Consider the following 22910-nt stretch of genomic DNA (forward strand, 5'->3'; position numbering starts at 1 on the left):
AACGGGGATTAAGACTGGGAGCCCTATGCGGAACAGGGACCGTGACCAACCCAATCACCCAGCGCTCAGGACGGGGTCTGGCGTGTAGTAAGCCGCGAACAGATACCGTTAACCACAACAGCAGCAACCTCCTCACGTATTCTGTAAATGAAATGATTGTTCCCTGGGTGATCGGCAGGGAGCATGTTTCAGTTAAACCAGGATCCCTGTCCTAAGTGGCACAATCCCAGATTTGTTTTCCGCTTCGTTTCCCGGAGGAGTTTGCAGGTGCTCTGTCGTTGGGATCGAGGCATAGTCTCAATCCGCTGCCCCTTTTCTCTGCATTTCTTTTTCTTAAAATTAGATTCAGGGGTCTATAATTGATCGGTAAGCAGTATTTATCCAACTAGTGAATCCATTCCGAATGAGGCCAGCTATTTTGTCACCGTTTTCGTCTTTCCCGGGAAGACTGTTGTCGCAGATCATGGGATGATAAGAAGGAGGCGATTTTTGACCTGGCTTCTGGGCAATCCACAGAAAATTCATTTTAATTCCGAAGGCTTCCCCTCGGTCAGGGCGTCAGTAGTATCCAAGATGGCCGCGCCTCGGGTTTTGTTCCCTTCCTCACGGGGGTTTTTCTGTTCATTTTCTGACCAAGGGGCAGGCGCTGGAGCCCAAGCAAGACTCATTCCAAGGCCAAGAGTCTGCGGTCCTGATGGACCAGAAGACCGCTTTATACGGGCAGTCCTACCAGACCCAAGGAGCAGCGATGCAGGGTGGCTTTAGCAACCTGCAGGGTCAACAGCAGTCCTTCAACACCATGATGACTCAGATGGGCCAGCAAGGCAACTTCCCCTTGCAAGGCATGCACCCCAGGGCCAGCGTCATGAGGCCGCGATCCAACACGCCCAAGCAGCTCAGAATGCAGCTCCAGCAGAGACTTCAGGGGCAGCAGGTAATCGCTTCTTGACTCTTCCTGAGGTGAGAACTGCCCTCACGTGCCAGGCTGGTGGAAAGATCACAGACTTGGGAGTCGGGGAATCTGGCTTCTCGTCCTGGCTCCCCCAGCCGTCTGCTCCGCGACCGTGACTTTGCTTCTCTGTGCCTCGGTTAAGCTCACCTGTAAAATGGGGGAGTAAATCCCCCTCCCTCTGACTTTGACTGTAAGGCCAGTGAGGGACAGGGTCCGTGTCCAACCTGATTATCTTGTCTCTACCCCAGCACTTAGTGTAAGTGCTTCACACCTAGTAAGCGCTTAAAAAATGCCATTTAAAAAACAAGTGCTCATTGGAAACCTTTGAAGAAAGCGATAATAATAGCAATAATGATTGTGGTGTCTGATAAGCGCCTACTATATATGAGGCACTGTATTATGCCCGGGGTGGGTACCAGCGAATAGAGTTGGACACAGTCCCCATCCCACAAGGGCTCACAGTCTCAATCCCCATTTCACACGCGAGGGAACTGAGGCACAGAGAAGCGAAATGACTTGCCCAAGGTCACCCAGCAGACAAGCGGCGAAGCTGGGATTAGAACCCGCGACTCCCTGACTCTTGGGCCCGGACTCTACTCACTGTGCCAGGCCGCTTCCACCGTTCTGTGAAGATGGTACACGCAGCTGTCTGTAGAGTAGACTAAAACTGCGGGCAGGGCCAGAGAAGAGTTTTGAAGCAGGGAGTCGAAGAGGCTGGGTCAGTAAAGCAGGTGCTCACCGAAAGACACTCTGAGAGAATCTGAATCACCGCAGCTTCCAGAAGATGCCTCCGGTAGCACCATAGAGAAACAGGCTTCAAATAAAAAAGTTGGGAGTTGAGAGTTTAGATTCCAAGAACTCTTTAGAGTCCAGAAGCGGCGTGGCCAAGTGGAAAGACGGCGGGCTTGGGACTCGGAGGACCTGCGTCCTAATCCCCGCTGGGAGCCCCATGTGGGACAGGGACCGTGTCCAACCTGATTACCTCGTATCTATCTGAGGACAGAACTTCGCACATAGTAAGGGCTTAACAGATACCCCAATTATCCTTATTAGTTTCTCGAGGACGTCGTACAGCCTAGCTCTTCTCTTGTCATCCCCATCTTTCCTTTGGTTTCCAAAGGAAACGTTCAAGAAGGTCTCCCCACCCTCCACTGGCATTCCAGCTAGTTGTCAGCGTGGGCGGAAAGCTTTCTAAGCATTTGGGAAAGTACAGTTTAACAGAGTTGGCGGACGTAGTCCCTGCCCACCAGGAGCTGACAGTCTGCTTTTAGGGAATCCATTTTGACGCCTGCAGCCACTGGCCTAATTAATCGAGAAGCAACGAGGCCGGTGGGCAGCAGGGTCACCACGTGGTGCACCGGTCGGATTTTGCAGGACCCGACGTCTGGGCCCCCTTCTCTGACCCCCGTGCGTCTCCTCCTCTCTCCTCTCTCCCAGTTTCTGAACCAGAACCGGCAGGCGCTTGAGATGAAGCTGGACAACCCGGCCGGCGGCGGCAGCGCGGTGATGAGGCCGATGATGCAGGCCCAAGTGAACTCCCAGGTGAGAAGGGCACCGGGACTGACCAGTGGGAAGCAGGCCGCCGTCCGCTCGGCGGGCCAGCCCTTTTCCCCTTTTTCCTCGCGGTGGACTCGCCCAGGCGCTCAGTCCAGGACTCCGCACACAGTAAGCGCTCGATAAACACGACTGGTCGACGGACTGATCGATTGAGCACACCCTCAGCCAGATGGTTAGCAGGGACTGGAGGGTGCAAGGATGCCTTCCTCCAATAATAATAACGATGATGGCGTTTGTTAAGCGCTTACTATGTGTCAAGCACTGGGGTAGATTCAACGAGATAATCAGGTCACGTGGAGTTCACAGTATAGGAGGGAGAACCGGTTATTTAGTGAATCCCCATTTTGCAGATGAGGGAACCGAGGCGAAGGGAAGCGACGTGCCCAAGGTCACGTGGCAGACAAGTGGCGGAGCCCAGGATTAGAACCCAGGTCCTCTGACTCCCAGACCCAAGTCCCTGAGGATTCGATCTGAGATCCTGGTGACTGCATTCTCGTAGAGTCCAGTTCCAGCTGAGGGAGGTCCAGCAGAGGATGGCTCCTGACAGGGATTCGAACACTTTTTTTTTAATGGTATCTGTTTACTATGTTCCAGGCACTGAGGGAAGTACAATTTGATCAGATAAGACGCAGTCCATGTCCCACACAGGGCTCACAGTTTTAATCTCCATTTGACAGATGAGGTAACTGAGGCAAAGAGAAGTGAAGTGACTTGCCCAAGGTCACACTGCTGACAAATGGCAGAGCTGGGACTAGAACCCAGGTCCTTCTGACCCGCAGGCCCGGGCTTTATCCACAGGGCTGTGCTGTCTCACTAGTTCCTTTGGGTGTCATTGACCCGTGTATGGATGCCAAATTGGTCCTTTTCTTTAACGCTTATTGGAGATGGTATTATTTGCATTTTCTTGGTGTCAGATGTCCAGTATGACCTATACTAGGACATGCAAGCCAAAAGGTTTCAAAGGTTTGATTCCTGGGAGGTTATTTCTTTTGTTAACCCAGAACGCTGCTACTAAAACTTTTGTTTTTCATCCCCTGCTTCGGCTACGCCCTCTCCCCTGTCCAAAACCCCCCGGCGACTCCCCATCTCTCCCGCCCTCCCTATACACACACACTCTCTCTCTCTCTCTCTCTCTCTCTCCCTACACACACCCACGCGCACGCATGTTGAGCTGAGAAAATTCCCAGAGTCAGAGGAGCCTCCAGTGGGATGTCCCTGTGACTGTCAACATGTCCCTCCCCCATCTCCCTCGACTGCCAAAAAAACCCAACAAACCTCGTAGTTCCTTTTCTTTCCAACTTCCTCTCGCACCTCTCTCCTTTCCCCACACCTCAGTATAACCTCCCCCGTCTCGTCTTCCCGTTTTTTCCCCCCTTCTTCCCCTCTGCCTATTCACCGGAAGCTCGTTAGATGGTCTAGGACAATACCGGCCTCCCAAAGCCCGGCAGTCCCTCAGTCCGCCATTCTTCAAGTCCCGTGACCCCGTCCTTGCTCTTCAAACCCCCCCACCCCTGTCCTTTCCCAATTTCTAATAAAACGAAACCCCTCCCCATCAAGAATGACACCGTGCCTCTCCGTGTTGCTTTAGTGGGAAATTCCTATCTTTTTAAATTGTTATTATTCTTTTATCCCGCAAACCCACAGTCCGTCGGTTTCTGTTGCGGCCTCTAACAGTGTTCTCTTTTGAATAGCAGCAAGGTTTTCTTAATGCTCAGATGGTAGCCCAGCGCAACAGAGAGCTGATAAGTCACCACATCAGACAGCAGAGGGTGGCCATGATGATGCAGCAGCAGCAGCAACAGCAACAACAGCAACAGCAGCAGCAACAGCAGCAACAGCAGCAGCAACAGCAGCAACAACAGCAGCAGCAGCAGCAACCCCAAACCTTCAGTCCGCCGCCCAACGTGACAGCCGCGGCCGGCCTGGACGGTGGTTTGGCGGGCCCCGCGATGCCACCGGCTCCCCCCCAGCAATACCCGTACCAGCCCAATTACGGTACGTCCCAACGCCGTCGGCCTTCCGCCGCCCCGAGTCTCGGGAAGCGGAGTCGGCTGCCCCCCCCCCCCCCCCGGGACTCGATGGTTCTCCCTTTCAGAGTCACCCCGCCAAGACCACAACGTCGCTCTCCCTTCTCTCCGGTCAGGAATGAGCCAACAACCCGATCCCGCCTTCAGCAGGGTGTCGAGTCCTCCCGGTGCAATGATGTCGACGAGAATGGGTCCTTCCCAGAATGCCTTGATGCAGCACCCTCAGGCGGCCTCGATGTATCAGTCGCCCGAGATAAAAGGCTGGCCGTCAGGAAACATGGCCAGGAACAGGTGAGCCTCGGGGGGCCGAGAAGTGCAAGTAGTAGGGAGGTGATAAGTGTATTTCTGCCAGCCGGCATTTCCCATTAATGGTGCTCACCGGTACGCCATGGTGAGGGAGGGTTGGGTTGGGGAGGATTACTCCTGAGAAATACTCACGGAAACCGAAAGTCGGTGGGAGGTGTGGGGGGGGGGTCTCTCCTGTCATTCAGTTGTATTTATTGAGCTCCTATTGTGTGCAGAGCACAGTACTAACCACTTGGGAGAGTACAATACAACAATAAACGGACACATTCCCTGCCCACAACCAGTCGGGGACGGAGGGACAGACGGATGGACAGACATTAGTATAAATAAATTACAGATACGGACAGAAGTGCCGTGTGAAAACGGATCACTTCTTAAGCTTGTCAGGGGCGGCCGAGGTCTGCGTTCTGAGGTTGTTTGCGGGTGACTCGAATCAACGAGAAAGCAGAAGGCGTAGGATGGATTCTGCCATTTCTTTTCCCGCCTGTCTCACTCTAGTCCTCGAGGGCAGGGGTCCTGTCTACCAACTCTTGTGTATTGTACCTCCCCAAGCGCTTAATACGGAGCTCGGCACACAGTGAGCGCTCAGTAAATTCCACCAATCGATCGACTAACCACGGAGTTAAAACCGTAGTCGGACGGTTGGTTTTACCATTTCATACGGGCGTGGAGGAAACCAGCGTGGCACATTCAGTGCCTTCGAAGCATTGATAAAGGGGCAGAGGGGGCGAACGAAAGGGACTCGGGCAGGGGTCCCCGAGGCCGTCTCTCCCCCTTCCAAAGCGGACTCTTTCCCAGAACTGGTTCTCTGGAGCAAATCAATCAACTGATGGTCGTTACGAGAGCTTACTGTGGTGCAGAGCGATGTATTAAGCGCTCGGGAGAGTACAGTACAACAGAGCCAGTAGGCTCATTCCCCGCCCGCAAGGAGCTTCCGGTCTAGAGTGAGGGACAGACGTGAACGGAAAGAAATCGGGGATACGGACCGGAGTGCTGTGGAGGCCGAAGGCGGGGCGTCTATCGCGTACTTAAGGGGTAGAGATCCACCCGTGACCGAAACCCCCTCTGAGGCGATGCGTTCCTCCCCCTAGCCTGCAAGCCCGTCGCGGGCAGGACACGTGTCCGTTAAAATGTCGTGTTTTACGTTCCCCGGCGCTCAGTCGGGTGCTCTGCACGCCGTAAGCGCTCAGTCGGCCCGATGGACCGACTCTCGCCCATCTCTTCTCCGCAGCTCTTTCTCCCAGCAGCAGTTCGGCCACCAGAGCAACCCGGCAGCCTACGGCATGATGCATATGAACGGCGGCGGCGGCGGCGGAGGCGGCCACATGGGACCGATGAACATGAATTCCATGGCGATGTCGGGGATGCCGATGGGTCCGGATCAGGTAACAGGGTTTTATCCTCTGGCTTTTCAGGGCCCGGCCGGGGACAGGAGAGACCGTCCCAGTCCCCACGCTAACCCGCAGCTGTCCAGTAACGTCCACCTGGTCCCCCCGGGGAGGGGCTGGGCTGTGGACGAGCAGGCCAACCTATAGGGACGCAGGACGGGGTCCCGCCGGCCCGAAAATCAGGGAGCAGGATTAAAGCGAGCGAGAGAGTCGTCGTCTGCGGGAAGCAGTGGTCGGCGTGCAGTGGCGTGGATGACTCGTGTTGGCGCACAGATATTTTACCGGTGACTTCCTGGCTTTCCCCTCCCCCACCTCCAACAGAAATACTGCTGATCCCCGAAACCGGAACCCCTAAAAGAGAATTCACTGTACAAATGACGATGCACTAATATTTTTGAGGCGCAAACGAACGAGGGCGGTTGCCCCTTGAACCTGGCACCCGGCCCGCTGGAAAGGACCTGCTTCCCCCCTTCCCCACCCTCCCCCATCTCGTCAAGGTATCCCAGGTAACTTCACCTGACCGGGACTGGTTTCCGACCCGAGGCCGTGTCTACGGGTGTTTCTGTATATTGTGGTGTACAAAGCAATGGACGCAAATCGTTATTTTTGGGCCTTCTGCCTCTCGCGAATGCGGATCTGGGAAATGGAATTTTAAGTCGATACGGTAGGCTCTTTAGGTGTTGCTTCTTTCTGTCTTGCTATCCAAAGCCCTTTAAACACAGTCAGGCCAAAGAGCACGGAGAAATCACGTGGGATTTAAAAAACAAAACGGAACAACAGCAACAAAATGTCCGGTGGCTCTCGTAGCGGCGCCTGACCGAGAATGTAGGCCCCAGCCTTGGGGATCGCTCAAATTACCGAACACACAGTCTACTGCTAACCTCGTGTCCCCAGTGAGTCGCGGTCTCTCGATCTCTAGCTTCCCCATCGACCCTTTAGCCCCAGTCCGGGCCAGGCGTCCACCGGTCCCGCGGAGGGTTTGTGATGTGCCTCGCGATTCTCCGGGCCTCTGACCGGCCCCCCCGAAACAGCTCAGAATTCTAGGCACCCCCGAGTGATGGGTAGTGACTCTACACGGGGGGAGAATCTTTAATTACAGTATTTAATGGCAGTAGTGGTTAATATTTACATATTAATGTGCCCTGAGTGCACTTTATAGAAAAAAGAGAGAATGGATTAATGCAATATTTTTGAGGACTTATAATGGTGCGGTGAATTGTTCCCGATCCTCGCCAGAGCTCACCAAGAGGACAAGAACTGTAAATTTGAAGAGACCGGAGAGCGTCACCCTTTGCCTGTATGGTCAAGCAATAATCCTTTTTTGAAAATAAACTTCAGAAAACCCAAGGCAAGGAACTGCAGTCTGAATCAGAGTTTTGCAGTCTGTTTTTGTGAATAGATTTTGTAAATACGATCTTTAAGATATTGTATTATATATATATAAATATATATATATATATATATATATATATGACTTTTGTAGGTCACAGTAACTCATTTTTGCAGAGTTTGTGAAGCTAAATATTTAACAACGTCGATTTCCGTCAACTCAGCTCAGTGAGGTCAGCGATAGAAGCGCGTGTGTTTGTGGCGGGGTTGGGGGGTGCTCCCTTGAAGCTTCCCTTCCCTTCTGATCCGGGACCCCTCACTCCTTTCCATCTTCTAACCAAACCGCTTGTTAAAAAAAGAAAAAAATCAAACATTTGTGTAGGTTAAAGCAGTCGATGGATTGCTTTCTCCAACTTATAACTAAGCACTTTGTTAGAATTTTGTATTTTTTATTTTTTTTTGAGGGTGGAAGGATTCGTTTTTGATTCCGGGGCATTTGGGCAAGAAAAAGAACTCTCGGTTTTCGGGTTGCCCGTCAATCGTTCCAGTGCAGGTGAGGGTGTTTTTCTCGAGACGATCCCCCGCCTTTTCAAGACAGTCAGTAGAAAGCGCTTCGTTGGCCTTTCGTTTTCGTTACCTGAATTGTCCGTGAGTGGTCCTCCCGGTTGCGGCGGGTGAGCCGTTTTAACGTTTCCTCGACGTCCTGATCCGAAACCACCCTCCCCCACTCCACTTCCAGTCCCCGAAACATGCTGACATTTTGATGCAGAGAGAGAGAGGTTCCCCTTTGGGCCCCCAGGACGGCCAACTCTTAATCGTTCGCTCGGGAGCGGACTCTGCCGGTCTTTTGCCCGTCCCCCTTCTCCCTCCGGCCGCCTGACCTTTGGCCACCCGACCGCACGCGGTGGACGTGGAGAAAAGAGGGAGCTGCAATACAGAGCGGTCAGTCTGGCAGTCCGGTGGCGGCCCGAGAGAAGGTCTCAGGTGGGGAAGTGTTGGCGGTTCGGCTAACGATGGGGATTTCCGATAATCCGTGCATTTCGAGGAACCACACGAGTCCAGTCTCCTTACTAGCGACGGTCGAGAACTGGCTCCACGAATTCGATTTCAGCTCTCTAGCCGGCGTTTCCCACAAGTCCTCGCAAAGACGACTCTTTCGTTCCCTTCATACCGTCTCATAATTCTCAGCAGTTCTCACAGCCGGAGTGTCCAGAAGCAACTTCAGAGGAGCGAGCGAGGAGCGCTTTTGTAAACGACACGGGACCTTTCTGTGGTGGACCGTTTCCCACCCCGTTGCCTAAAATCAGGGGGCGCGGCCGTTCCTTGGAGCGGTTGGGTGTGTGAAGGGGCCGTTGGGGAGCGGGGAGAATCGAATGACAGCCGAGACCACAGGTGGCTAGTCTTCTTGTCGGGGAAGGAACTTTCCCACCCCCATAATATGCTGGTTTAGCCCTACTTGTGCTGACACCGTCCAAGGCTTTTTTTTTTTTTTAGGCTTTCGGTGTACTTAACTTTATCCTGACTGGATCATCTGGGTATTGAACGGGATAATGGCACTCCTCCCTTTGTAGTGGTTTTTTGGGTGTTTTTTTGGTTTGTTTTTTTTAGCTCCTCTGTGACCGTCAGCTCGGAAAACGATCCTGAGAGTAGGCCGTCCTGGCCCAGAGCTGACCGGTAACGACCCCCTTTTCCAAACGGTCAACATGAAAACCTATTGACGTCTCTCAGGTTTTTATACTTGGTCATTTTACCGGTGAGAATATCAGAAGAATAGATCTCTGAGACAGTGTACAACATAGTGTATCGTTCCCTTTTGATTTTTAAATTCTATTTATATACCTCCTGGTTTCTAAACTGTGCTACCAGAAAATTGAACTGATCCTCACTTCGGTCTGGCTCTAGAGCGCGTTGACTTCTTGCTGAATCCAAAGATCCTTTCTTTCTTAATAAAACTCAGTTGCGACGGAAAGGAAATGAGAATTTCTTTTTTATTTTCAAAGCTCTCCCGAAATCGAATCGTTACTAGGGTCGCATTTTAAAATTCTGCACCTGGACGGAAAGGTGTCTCTATCGACCGACAGCGCTCTGGAGTTTTCGTCGGCATTAATTCTCTAGCAGACGGACCGGGTTAAGGTTTCTTTGCTTTTGGCCGAACGGGAAATAGGCTCGTAAGGAGCCCAAGTCATTTAGTCGACGGAACCGTGTGGACTTTGGTCTTTACCTTCCTGCCTGCTCGCGTTGTTTTGTTTCCTCTTAACCGGAGAAGTTGGGTCTGGTAAAATTCCTGAGTTTGAACTACTTCAATGAATTTGTCTCATCCTGATTTTTTTTTTTTTTTTTGCTTACAGCAAGGAGATGAGAGCATTTTTTTTTTTTTCATCTAAAGGCAAAACTATCTGAATGTTACATTTAGTAATGTGCAGGGGTTTAGAAAAAAAAGCTATTTTTTTAATGTGTGGAATTTCAAGGATGATGAAAATGATCCGGCGACTATTAAATCACGTATGATTCTGAGAGCAATATGTCAAAATTCTCAGGAGGAGGCTTGCAGTATCGAGAATCAATTCAGTTTAAATTTAGTTTACATTAAGTATTGCTTGAAATACCTGTATCTTTCTCTGCGTTGCAAAAAAACTTCAAACCACGTGGGATGATTTAGAAAAACGGTTGGTTGTACGCTCTGACTGCTTCTGATTTGTTTTGGATGTGAATATTCATGTAAATAAAGGTTTCTATTTAAAGCTGGAGCCACATGGTCTGGGCAGTACACACCCACGCGATTATCTCCGTCCCGGGAGCCGCAGGTGCCGTTCTAGGCAGAGTGAGATCCCGCGCGCCAACGATGCTAGACGGTGGCCCCCCCCCTTGTCCCCTCACCGACCAGAGGGCGACGGCTTTTAGCTGGTAATTGGACTGAGACTAGATCCAGTCCGTGGAAAGCGAACAGTCCCTCTCCAGTAAGTATTCACCTTCCTTTGTCTCTACTGCTTCCTCCCCTACCTTCTGCAGACAGTGATGGTGGTGTTTGTTAAAGCTTTTACTGTGTGCCAGGCACTGTATCCGACCTGATCTACCTTGTTCATTCAATAGCATTCACTGAGCGCTTACTATGTGCAGAGCACTACTAAGCGCTTGGAATGAACAAGTCGGCAACAGATAGAGACAGTCCCTGCCGTCCCAGCGCTTAAAACAGTGCTTAGCCCATAAAAAGCGCTTGACGAGTGTCATAAGAAGAAGAGAAAGCATCTTCTAAGCACTGGGGTAGGTAGAAGTTAAGCAGGTTGGGGACAGTCTCTATCCCGGCTCCGCCACTTGTCAGCTGTGGGACTGTGGGCAAGTCACTTAACTTCTCTGGGCCTAAGTTCCCTCATCTGTAAAATGGGGATTAAGACGGTGAGCCTCACGTGGGACGACTTGATTACCCTGTATCTACCTCAGCGCTTAGAACAGTGCTCTGCACATAGTAAGCGCTTAACAAATACCAGCATTATTATCCCACACGGGGCTCACACTCTTAATCCCGGCTCTGCCACTTGGCAGCTGGGTGACTGTGGGCAGGTCACTTCTCTTCTCTGTGCCTCAGTTCCCTCATCTGTAAAATGGGGGTGAAGACTGTGCGCCTCAGGTGGGACCACCTCATTCCCCTGTATCTACCCCAGTGCTTGAAACAGTGCTCTGCACATAGTAAGCGCTTAACAAATACCAACATTATTATTAATCCCCATTTTACAGATGAAGGAACTGAGGAACGGAGAAGTTAAGTGACTTACCCGGGGTCCCTCGGCAGACGTGCTGTTGCAGGGATTAGAACCCAGGTCCTTCCTCTATGAGAAGCAGCGTGGCTCAGTGGAAAGAGTACGGGTTTGGGAGTCAGAGGTCATGGGTTCGAATACCGGCTCTGCCACTTGTCATCCGTGTGACTGCGGGCAAGTCATTTAACTTCTCTGTGCCTCAGTTACCTCATCTGTAAAATGGGGATTAAAACTGTGAGCCCCACGTGGGACAACCTCATCACCCTGTATCTACCCCATCGCTTAGAACAGTGCGCTGCACGTAGTAAGCGCTTAACAAATACCAACATTATTATTATTATCCGCTAAGCCAAGCTGCTTCTCGTGAACGTGGCCCTCTTCCACTAGCCCCCTAGAAACAGCGTGCTTAAAAACAAACCAAACTACCAAAAAGTATGGGGAAACTCTTTACCAACAGCCCTCTGGTCTGAGTTGTACATTTATTTTCAAGACCATTGGAGAGGAAGATGATCAAGCTTCTGGCAGCCTCCTCCCTTACTTGGGTCGAGAGTTCTGTCCGGGGCCCTCCCCATGCTAAATGCTATCGAGGGAGGGATGGACCGGAAAAGTCTGGCTCAAGCGGGATGCTGTATTCCCGACATACACATCTGCCGTACACGGCTGGTTGCCCGATTCCAGATCCTTGCCTGGAAGAGGAGAGGTTTCACGATCCCCATTCTGCACTATCAACACGGACCCCTCCCTCGTCGGGATCCCGTGAAAGGAGACGGGGGCTCCTTGCCCTTACTACCGTAGAAATTGTGCAGACCACCATGCGAAGGGGGAAATCAACATAGACGTTTACTCCAGAGGTTCTGTACAAATGTGATTTCATTAAAACCAAAAACGTACTACACTGCTTTCCTTTGCAGTCCTATTAAAAAAGGGAAAAAGGATCAATTCTGAAATGTATTATGTGGTCACAAGGTAACATTTAGAGGAATGATATCTGGGCATTTCCACACTTTATTAACAAAATGCTTCACAACTTCAAGGAATTTTTCCACTGGACTTTTTGTGAGTATTTATTTACATTACCGCTCTTGAAACCCGGCTCGTCACTGATCCGGAGCCGGGCCGGGGGTCTCCAATGTTTGCTTTTGGCGGAAACAGGACGAACGGGAACGGTCTGTCGAGAAGAGCAGGGCCTTCCGAGAGAACAACCACGCCGTTGACTTGCCCCGCGCCCCCTTCACCCCGGCTTCCCGCCTCCAGCTAGCAGGGGGAGAATGTTCCGTTTTTGAAACTCCGGTTTCCCGTGGCCCGATGACACCTTTCTTCCTTGACTCCACGTGAGGGTGATAGATGAGCGAGAACGTTTCCGAGCCGGATTTCACCGGGGTAATTCCGTCCCCCCGGGAGGGGCTTCCCACCTTAAATACTCTGCCGGAGACCGACCCCCGCTGCGTCTTGTGTCGGCTGCTTGAAGAGGATTAGTGGTGACTTCTCGAGTGAAAAGGCTGTCGTGCCGCAGGTGAGGTATAATTCAAAGCAAAAGCAGGGGCGTTGGCGGAGTCATGGAAGGAGTCCGACGTTCACTGTTTCCTCCCGACGGCGTGTGGGTTCCGGCTCCCTCCGCCGATCCAGTCCTTCAGGCTAGTGTTACGAGTCTCCCTGAAGTGAGACCTGTTTTTCTGTACAGAGTTTAGCCTTCCGCCCGGTGATCCTCTTGGGCTTACAGCCGGAGTTCCGCTCGTCGGGCACTAGCCTTCCCATCCTTCCCACAGCTGTCCCCTGTTGGATAAAATCGTTCGCTTTTAGGATTGGGATTATCGTGCTGTTCCTCTACTTCACGCCGACCCCCTTTGAGGCAGGAAAGCCAGGGACGGGGGTTGCTGTGCTAGTTACGGCAACCCCGGCTAAGGGCGGTTGGCGGGGGGAATCTCCTCTTCCTCTCAGAATGGCCGATCATTTGGGCTCAAGAATTTGGGGGGGGGGGGGAGGGTCAGAGAGTCCCGTAATTCCAAGCCACCAGCTCTGCAGCCTCACTGAAGTTCAGAGCTTCCCTGCTCGGCTTTCCCAGGTGCGGAGAGAGGGGAGATTCCCCCCCACAAGACGCACAATCACAACTCGCAAATAGTCCGATCGCGAGAAGCAGCAGCCACCTGCGGTCATCTCGCCTTGGTCACGGGGCCATCGGGGCTGGGGCCTGCTGGGCTTTTTTACATTTATAGTTGCCATGGTCTTAAGATGGTCATACATTATGTTTCTCTCCCCCTTCACACACCCTTCCCCCTTATTCTTAGAGCGTGAGCCCCTTGCGGGGACAGGGCCCTGGCTAACTTGTTTTTTTTCCCCCGACACCTTGGAAAGTGGCTACCGCTCCCGTCCGAAAACTTGTGCTGGCCCACGGCGTGAGAGCGAATCTGAAGAGAGATCGAACCAGCTTCCCTCTCCTCACCCACCCCCGCCGTAGCTAATCGACAGAAAAGGGTCGGGAAAAACAACATCGGGGCTGCCGACAGTTGGCCGGACCGACTCCCCAACTCACAGTGATTTGGAAGAAGGTCTCTTTGCTTCCGGCCACTTCCGACGCTGAAACTGCCTAATTTGTCAAGTGGCAAAAGGAAAAGAGAAAAGTTAACGGTCACAGAGAAATGAAGGGGTCCGTTCCCGGAGGGTGCCGGCTGGGAGGGTGACTGGTGGAAGCTCCGGATTTGCTGAGGTGCGGAGAACGTGCTTCCTCGTTGCTCGCGCCCACGGCTGGCATAACACGGGTTGGGCAAGAGCAGGGTGGCTTTGCAAGCCCTTTAGGAGTAAAACTGCAAAAGTACTGTACCTGAACTGCTCGTAACTACCCCCATCCTTCAGCCCTACAAGGGGAGAAAAATGAATAAGATTTTTGTGACCGAAATGGCATCTGAAACTAAGCATTCCCTGAGCGGATAGATGCAAAGTTGAGGAAACATGATTTTCATCCAATAAGTAACCAAGAGATGGCCTCACTTCCTCTGGGGAGTAGGATGAGCAAGAAGCAGTGTGGCCTAGTGGATAGAGCACGGGCCTGGGAATCGGAAGATCCTGGCTTCTAATCCCAGCTCTGCCACTTGGCTGCTGTGTGACCTCGGGCAAGTTACTTCACTTCTGGGCCTCAGTTACCTCATCTGTAAAATGGGGATTGAGACTGTGAGCCCCATGTGGGACGGGGACGGCGTCCAACCCGATCAGTTTGTATCCACCCCGGCACTTAGTACACTGCCTGGTACATAGCTAAGTGCTTAACAAATACTATTATTATTATTTTTATCACGTCACTACTCTGTGCCTCAGTTCTCTCATCAGTAAAATGGTGATTAAGAACTGAGCTCCACGTGGGACACGGACTGTGTCCAACCTGATTAACTCCTATCTGTCCCAACGTTTAGTTAAGTGTCTGGTACATAGTGCTATTAAAATAACTTTTTTTAAAAAAGCATGACACCCCTCTCCCTCCCCTCTGAGGATCAAGCTGGGCACTTCCTCAAGCAGGACCCAGCTAGTAGAAGACTAGATTTTTAATCTGAATCCAAGTGCCCAGGCTAGATCCTTGCCCTTGAACCCGGGTCAAGTTTCACCAGCCTGCTTCAACCCAAACAGAAAACATCCAGGACTAGCATTAAGTTTAAATGAGCTAACAGACTGGGGAGGGGAAGGGGAGGAAGACTGACATTCCTATAAATAAGAAAAAAATTGTGGGTATGTACATTAAGTGCTGTGGGGCTGAGGGAGGGTAAATAAAAGGGGCAAATCCAAATTCTCAGTAAGTAACCCCTGCACAGCAGTCCGGCCTCAAGAAGCCCCAGAAGCAGCCTGGCCTGGTGGAAAGATTCCAGACCTGGAATATAGGGGACCTGGTTCTTATTCCCTGCTCCGCCACTTGCCTGCTGCGTGCCCCTGGCCGAGTCCCTTCACTTCTCTGGATCTCGGTCTCCTCGTCTTTAAAATGGGGTTTCGATAACCTGTCCTCCCTCTTAGATTGAGCTCCACGTGGGACAAGGACTGTGTCTGAACAGACTCACGTGTTTTTACCCCGGCACTTAGTACAGGACTTAGCACGCAGCAAGTACGGAACGGATGCCACTGTCATTATTATGATTAGACCCCGCTCATTTCCTTCTAAGGGAATTTGGTCTTACTAGAGGCGTGAAACCACCCACCTACCTTTCACCGTTCTGGGGAGTGGGGGAGGTTCGCTTACCCAGGTCCATGTTTCGAGTTCTGGGGTTGCACTGCTTATGCCCTTTGCAGCTTCTCAACTCCATGAGCTGTATGTGAAGTTGATTGAGAACGTCTCGATCCAGCGTGTTTACGGCATTGATCAGCTGTCGGAGGAGACGCGAGCTTAACCGAAGCCCCAGGCGGGCAGGCTTCGCGCAAACCCCTCTCCCAAGCCTCCGACTTTCGGGGTCTGAAACGTTTCCGCCCCCCCCTTCGTCTTAACTGGATTTCAGGCCCCCTGTGGATTCTAGAGTCCAGATTTTAGAGGCTTTGTGGTTGGAATGGATTCACGGACGAGGGGGCCCGCTCGGCTGTTACGGGGATACGTTAGGAACGATCCCTGGAGCCCGAGGTGCGCGTTACATAGGGAACCAAGCACCATTTGGTGTTGCTGCTGGAAGACGGGGCCCTAAACTCCTCTAGAATGTGAGCTCATTGTGGACAGGGAGTATGTGTGATATTGTGTCGTCCTCTCCCAAGCCAGCCAACCGTATTTACTGAGCGCTTACTGTGTGCAGAACACCGTACAAAGCACTTGGGAGAATACAACAGACACATCCGCTGCCCACGACGAGCTCCCAAATGCTAAGTGCAGTGCCCTGCACACACTAAGTGCTCGGTAAATGGTTTTACCCCTCCTAAAGCCCTCCCCAGGATGTGCTAATGCCAGCGCTCAACGTCTCGTATCGAAAGCTGACCTCTAGACCCCGCCAGCCGGCCAGAGTCCTAACTTGAAATAATAATGACAGTAATTACGACACTTACGTGCTTACTATGCGCCCGGCACTGTACTGTGGATACAAGTAAATCGGGTTGGACATTGCCCCCGTTCCATAAAGGGCTCCCAGTTTTAATCCCCATTTTACAGATCAAAGAGAAAAAGGAGAGAAAGTTAAGTGGGTTTCTCAGCACTGGATTAATCGGCGTGTCCCAGCGGGGGTAGCCCAGGCCTGGGAGTCGGAGGACCCGGGTTCTAATCCTGACTCTACCACTTGTCCGATCGGTGACCTCGGGGGAGTCACTTCACTTCTCTGGTTCGAATCCCGGCTCTGCCACTTGTCAGCTGTGTGACTGTGGGCAAGTCGCTTCACTTCTCTGTGCCTCAGTTCCCTCATCTGTAAACTGGGGATTAAGACCGTGAGCCTCATGTGGGACCACCTGATGACCCTGTATCTCCCCCAGTGCTTAGAACAGTGCTCTCTGCACATAGTAAGCGCTTAAAGCGCTTGCTTGAAGCAGCGTGGCTCAGTGGAAAGAGCATGGGCTTTGGAGTCAGAGGTCATGAGTTCGCATCCCAGCTCTGCCACTTGTCAGCTGTGTGACCGTGGGCAAGTCACTTAACTTCTCTGTGCCTCAGTTACCTCATCTGTAAAATGGGGATTAAGACTGTGAGCCCCACGTGGGACATCCTGATTCCCCTGTGTCTACCCCAGCGCTTAGAACAGTGCTCGGCACATAGTAAGCGCTTAACAAATACCAACATTATTAACAAATACCAACATTATTATTATTCTCTGTGCCTCGTATATATAATAGGTATTGAATTTCTGTTCTCCTTCAGGGACTGCGCCCCATCTGGTTGACTGGTTCCTACTCCAGCGCATAGAACGGTGCTTGGCACATAGTAAGCACTTAACAAATACCATTATTATTATTATTATTATTAAGCGCTCAATAAATACCACTGATTGGATTGATAGAGGATTCAAGTTAGAGGATGAAACGGCTGCCAGGTAAGAGGCGCCCTCTGGTGGCTGAGCAGGCGCCCTGCAACCACACGGTGACCTGAACGTGTAGGTGAAGCGGCTCTCTCATCTACTAATAATAATAATGTTGGTATTTGTTAAGCGCTTACCATGTGCAGAGCACTGTTCTAAGCGCTGGGATAGATACAGGGTCATCAGGTTGTCCCACGTGAGGCTCACAGTCTTAATCCCCATTTTACAGATGGGGGAACTGAGGCCCAGAGAAGTGACTTAATAAATAATAATAATGTTGGTATTTGTTAAGCGCTTACCATGTGCAGAGCACTGTTCTAAGCGCTGGGGGAGATACAGGGTCATCAGGATGTCCCACGTGAGGCTCACAGTTAATCCCCATTTTACAGATGAGGGAACTGAGGCCCAGAGAAGTGACTTAATAAATAATAATAATGTTGGTATTTGTTAAGCGCTTAGCATGTGCAGAGCACTGTTCTAAGCGCTGGGGGAGATACAGGGTCATCAGGATGTCCCACGTGAGGCTCACAGTTAATCCCCATTTTACAGATGAGGGAACTGAGGCCCAGAGAAGTGACTTAATAAATAATAATAATAATGTTGGTATTTGTTAAGCGCTTAGCATGTGCAGAGCACTGTTCTAAGCGCTGGGGGAGATACAGGGTCATCAGGTGGTCCCACGTGAGGCTCACAGTTAATCCCCATTTTCCAGATGAGGGAACTGAGGCCCAGAGAAGTGAAGTGACTTGCCCAAAGTCACACAGCTGCCAAGTGGCGTGGCCGGGATGCGAACCCATGACCTCTGACTCCCAAGCCCGGGCCCTTTCCACTGGGCCACGCTGCTTCTCCGTGTGACTTGCCCACAGTCACACAGCGGACAAGTGGCAGAGCCGGGATTCGGGATCTACTAGCCAAGCAGGGAATCTTTGAGCCCCACTGCTCCTTTCCAGCCCTCCTCCCTGAAAGCAGCCCGTGGACGGGGCATTCGTGTGTGTGTCTTCAGTTCAGCCAGCCCCAAAACCATCACAGCAGGACGGTAGGAAAATTGAATACGGAAGGAAATGGAAAACGGCTCTTTCCCTGGCCCCTCGTGAACCAGCAGCTTCCTGGTTAGGAGGAAGTTTTATCCATTCAGTCGGGCATTAATCGGTGCTTTACGAGGCTATCAATCCATCAAAAATATCGTGGGTGACCTTGGGCGAGTCACTTCTCTGGGCCTCAGTTACCTCACCTACGAGAAGTGTGAGCCCCGGGGGGGACGGCGACTGTGTCCAACAGAACTATATCTACCCCGGCGCTTGGCACACAGTGAGCACTCGCCAAGTACCAAGACTCTGCATCTCCGGTTTCCCGGCTGGATGTCCCCCCGCGACGCGGCGCACGCCGGTACCTGATAGGGATCGGTGTTGAGGTCGAAATACTCCAGGAAGCCCGTCGCGAATTCGCAGAAGAGGAAGTTGTGCGTCTCGTTGATTGTCCTCATACACCAGTAGGTGTTGTTGTTGGCGCTGGTGCAGGCGCAGAAAGGACCAACTGCCGGGAAACAGATTCATTCAGTGGTATTTATCGAGCGCTTTCTGGGTGCAGAGCACTGTACTGAACACTCGGGAAAGTACAATACAGCAGTAGAGCGCGCCAATCCCCGCCCATAACGAGTTCAAGGTCTAGAAGATGGAGACCGGCATGCCCCACCCCAAGGGGAGGGAGGGCTCCACATTCATTCATTCCTTCCTTCGTTCCTTCAGTCGTATTTTTTGAGCGCTCACTGTGTGCGGAGTACCGTACTAAGCGCTTGGGAGAGTACCACACAACGGTTAACGTTCTTGACGGGGACAGGCCAGGGCCTTTGCCTCCAGCTCCTCCCCTCTCCCGGGAACGCAGGCCCTGGAGTCAGAGGTCCTGGTTTCTAATTCGCGGCTCCACGGCCCGCTGGAGGCTTTTCTGGGCCTCGGTTCCCTCATCCGTAAAATGGGGATTAAATACCAGTTTTCCCTCAATTAGATGGTTCGTTCATTCGTGTTTATTGAATGCTTAATGCATTCCCTCCCCACCCCGCCCGGAGCCCGAGCCTTACGTGTCCAGAGGGGAGCGGTCTGCCAGTGCTGGTTGTCGTGGGTGAAGCAGGTGAGGCCAGGCATGCTGCACGTGTCGTTGTTTTTGATCCTCTTGAGCAGTTTCCGCAGTTTCTTCTTCCGCTTCTGCTCCCTCAGCAGCCACCCGCGGTCCTTCTCCTGCACCGCCTTTCTGCTCACACCCCCCGAGAAAAAGCCCAGCAGCCGTACGGAGGCTCTTGAGACTTCTAGACTTGTGAGCCCCTTGCTGGGCAGGGATTGTCTCTATTTGTTGCCCCATTGGACTTTCCAAGGGCTTAGTACAGTGCCCCGCACACAGTAAGCGCTCAATAAATACCACTGGATAAATGAATTACTGAGTGCCCGCTGAGGGCAGCCCACTCTACCAGATTGCCCCACCCCCACCGCCCGCCTTCTTGAGCGTCATGGCTTAGTAGAAAGAGCCTGGGCTTGGGAGTCAGAGGTCGTGGGTTCTAATCCCGGCTCCACCACTTATCAGCTGTGTGACTTTGGGCAAGTCACTTCACTTCTCTATGCCTCAGTTCCCCCATCTATAAAATGGGGATTGAGTCTCTGAGCCCCACGTGGGAAAACCTGATTACCTTGTCTCTATCCCAGTGCTTAGAACAGTGCTTGGCACATAGTAAGCACTTAACAGATACCGTCATTATTATTATTATTATTTGATTCTATTTATTGCTCTTGATTCTATTTATTGCTATTGTTCTTGTCTGTCCCTCTCCCCCAGTTAGACTGTAAGCCCGTCAAAGGGCAGGGACTCTATCTGTTACCGATTTGTACATTCCAAGCGCTTAGTACAGTGCTCTGCACATAGTAAGCGCTCAATAAATACTATTGAATGAAGTGCTTACTATATGTCAAACACCCTTCTAAGCGCTGGGGTACGTTCAAGATAATCTGGTTGGACACATCCCTGTGGCTCTGCCACCTGTCTGTTGTGTGACCTTGGGTCAGTCACTTCACCTTTCTGGGCCTCAGTTACCACATTTGTAAAATGGAGATTAAGACTGTGAGCCCCATGTGGGACAGGGGCTGTGTCCGACTCATTCCATTCATTCAGTCGTATTTATTGAGCACTTATTGGGCGCATAGCAATGTACTAAGCGGTTGGGAGAGTGCACTACAACAATAAACGGACACATTCCCTGCCCACAATGAGGCTGAAGCAGCCTGACCTGGCTGAAGTAGCGTGGCCTAGTGAATAGAGCATATGGGCCTGGGAGTCAGAAGGACCTGGGTTCTAATCCTGGCCCCATCACTTGTCTGCTCTGTGACCTTGGGCAACTCGCTTCACTTCTCTAGGCCTCAGTTACCTCCTCTGTAAAATGGGGATTGAGACTGTGAGCCCCTACATGGGGTAGGGAATGTGTCCAACCCAATTTGCTTGTGTCCACCCCAGTGCTTAGTACAGTGCCTGTTGAGTAAGCGCTTAACAAACACCACAATTATTATTACTAGAGGGAGCTTGGAGTCTAGAGGGATTGACTTGATTTGCGGGTAGAGAAGCAGTGTGGCTCAGTGGAAAGAGCATGGGCTTGGGAGTCAGAGGTCATGGGTTCGAATCCCGACTCTGCAACTTGTCAGCTGTGTGACTGTGGGCAAGTCACTTCTCTGGGCCTCAGTTACCTCATCTGTAAAATGGGGATAAACTGTGAGCCTCATGTGGGACAACCTGATTACCCTGTATATCCCAGTGCTTAGAACAGTGCTCTGCACATAGTAAGCGCTTAACAAATACCAACATTATTGTATCCTCCCCAGCACTTAGTACAGTGCCTGGCATATAGTCAGCGCTTACTAAATACCACACATCATTATTATTATCATTATTTAGAACAGGAGAACAGAGGCATTAGAAATATTAAGTGATTTGCCCAAGGTCACACAGCCAGCAGTTGGCAGAGCCAATATTCGAACTCAGGTTCTATCACTCCCAGACCCATGCTCTTCCCACCGGGCCATGCTTCTTCCCTTTTGACGGAGAGTTGATTAAAGTGCCCCGTTCCTTGATAATAAGGGGTTTGCATTCTCATTTATGTTGAGAAGCAGCATGGCCTAGTGGAAACAGCATGAGCCTGGGAGTCAGAGCACCTGGGTTCTAATCCCAATTCCACCACTTACCTGCTCTGTGACCTTGGGCAAGTCACAACCTCTCAGTGCCTCAGTTCTGTCACGTGCAAAGTGGGAATTCAATGTCGGTTCTCCCTCCTACTTAGATTGAGAGCCCCATCTGAGACCTGATGATCTTGTATCTGCCCCAGCACTTAGTACAGCACCAACACAGACTGTATCCCACATAGGGCTAATGGTTCTAATCCCCATTTTACAGATGAGGTAACTGAAGAACCGAGAAGTGAAATGAATTGCGCGAGGTGGTGCAGCCGAAAAGTGGCTGAGCCGGGATTAGAACCCATGACCTTCTGACTCCCAGACCCGGGCTCTATCCACTAGGCCATGCTGCTTCTGTACGTTTATTCAGCCATTCGTGAGCCCCATGTGGGACAGGGACAATGTCCAACCTGCTTATCTTGTATCAACCCCAGATTTTGGGTGCACAGTGAGGAATAATAATAATAATGATGGTATTCATTAAGCGCTTACTATGTGCCAGGCACTGTCCTAAGCGCTGGGGTGGATGCTAGATGACGTAACTGCAGCACAGAGAAGTGAATTGACTTGCCTAAAGCCACACAGCAGACAAGTGGCAGACATGTGCATAACAAGCACCATTAAAAAAATAAAATAAAGTTGGCACACGCTTCCCTTGGGCGGACATGGTGGAGGAGCCCGCTGGCACTTACTTGAAAGGATGCAAACCGCCGCCTCTGGACTTGCTGTGGTAACTGTAAGAGACGACCCAGAGTCAGCGGGTCACCCTTCCGGGGACCTCGGGGCGGGGGGGAATCCTCCTCCTCGGCCGGGGTCCGCCCGCCCCCGAAGGAAGCCGGCTTCCCGGCGGGAGGGAGAGGGGCAACCCCCGTTGTCACAGGGGGCAACGGGGGCCAGAAGCCCAAGGGAACGGGGAGCCGGAGAAGGCGTGAGGAAGGCGACGGTGGGCTCGTCTTCTCCCCCTGGCCTTTCCATCGGGATCACTTCCCAGGGGTTCCCCGGGTTGAGATCATCTCGATTGCCAGCGTCTCCTGGGATGAACGGTTTCCAGACCATGCCCCATTATAAAAGAGGATGGCAGAGCGGGATTTCTCAGGACAGACAGGCTTTTCGAAACTCATTCATCCACCGTCGTTACCGAGCGCTTCTTGCGTGCGGAGCACTGTACTGAAACGCTTGGGAGAGTATAATATAACAGAGTTGGTAGACACATTCCCTGCCCACAAAGAGTTTACAGTCTGGGGGCCAGGAACGTGGGGATGAGGGGGCTTCTAGTCGGAGAAGGCCTCTAGGCCACCCCCACAAACCTTGCCTGGATGTGACCAGTATGACACCTCCCCAACCCCCCCGTACTCCTATTTTTCCCCTCCACCATTTGGAACGTGATAGAGGGGGGCCGTATGGGACAAGGGCTGTGGCTGACCTGATTAATTTACATCTATC

At 51.7% G+C, this 22910-nt stretch overlaps 2 protein-coding genes across 17 annotated transcripts in view; one reads left to right on the forward strand and one right to left on the reverse strand.

The window, feature by feature from the left end:
- The window catches only part of NCOA3 (nuclear receptor coactivator 3), a 142642-nt gene extending 132336 nt beyond the window's left edge, over positions 1 to 10306 (forward strand). For 7 of the 11 annotated variants that reach the window (XM_029071127.2, XM_029071125.2, XM_029071128.2 and 4 more), the window contains 5 exons: positions 638 to 934; positions 2390 to 2494; positions 4201 to 4504; positions 4653 to 4827; positions 6074 to 10306. In XM_029071127.2, the coding sequence (XP_028926960.1) occupies positions 638 to 934; positions 2390 to 2494; positions 4201 to 4504; positions 4653 to 4827; positions 6074 to 6377 (1185 nt within the window). In that variant the 3' untranslated portion in view covers positions 6378 to 10306. The remainder of the gene's footprint in view (positions 1 to 637; positions 935 to 2389; positions 2495 to 4200; positions 4505 to 4652; positions 4828 to 6073) is intronic. The other 4 variants (XM_029071131.2, XM_029071133.2, XM_029071135.2 and 1 more) reach the window with 3 other exon arrangements.
- A 1822-nt stretch (positions 10307 to 12128) lies between these two features.
- Positions 12129 to 22910, reverse strand: part of LOC100075030 (extracellular sulfatase Sulf-2) — a 66509-nt gene continuing 55727 nt past the window's right edge. For all 6 annotated transcript variants that reach the window (XM_029070629.1, XM_029070632.2, XM_029070631.1 and 3 more), the window contains 7 exons: positions 22160 to 22201; positions 19340 to 19509; positions 18656 to 18798; positions 15528 to 15651; positions 14130 to 14163; positions 13842 to 13895; positions 12129 to 13084 (listed from right to left, as the gene is read on the reverse strand). In XM_029070629.1, the coding sequence (XP_028926462.1) occupies positions 13054 to 13084; positions 13842 to 13895; positions 14130 to 14163; positions 15528 to 15651; positions 18656 to 18798; positions 19340 to 19509; positions 22160 to 22201 (598 nt within the window). In that variant the 3' untranslated portion in view covers positions 12129 to 13053. The remainder of the gene's footprint in view (positions 13085 to 13841; positions 13896 to 14129; positions 14164 to 15527; positions 15652 to 18655; positions 18799 to 19339; positions 19510 to 22159; positions 22202 to 22910) is intronic.

Source organism: Ornithorhynchus anatinus, chromosome 8 (genome assembly GCF_004115215.2).
Source record: "Ornithorhynchus anatinus isolate Pmale09 chromosome 8, mOrnAna1.pri.v4, whole genome shotgun sequence".
In the NCBI taxonomy this organism is placed as follows: Eukaryota; Metazoa; Chordata; class Mammalia; order Monotremata; family Ornithorhynchidae; genus Ornithorhynchus; species Ornithorhynchus anatinus.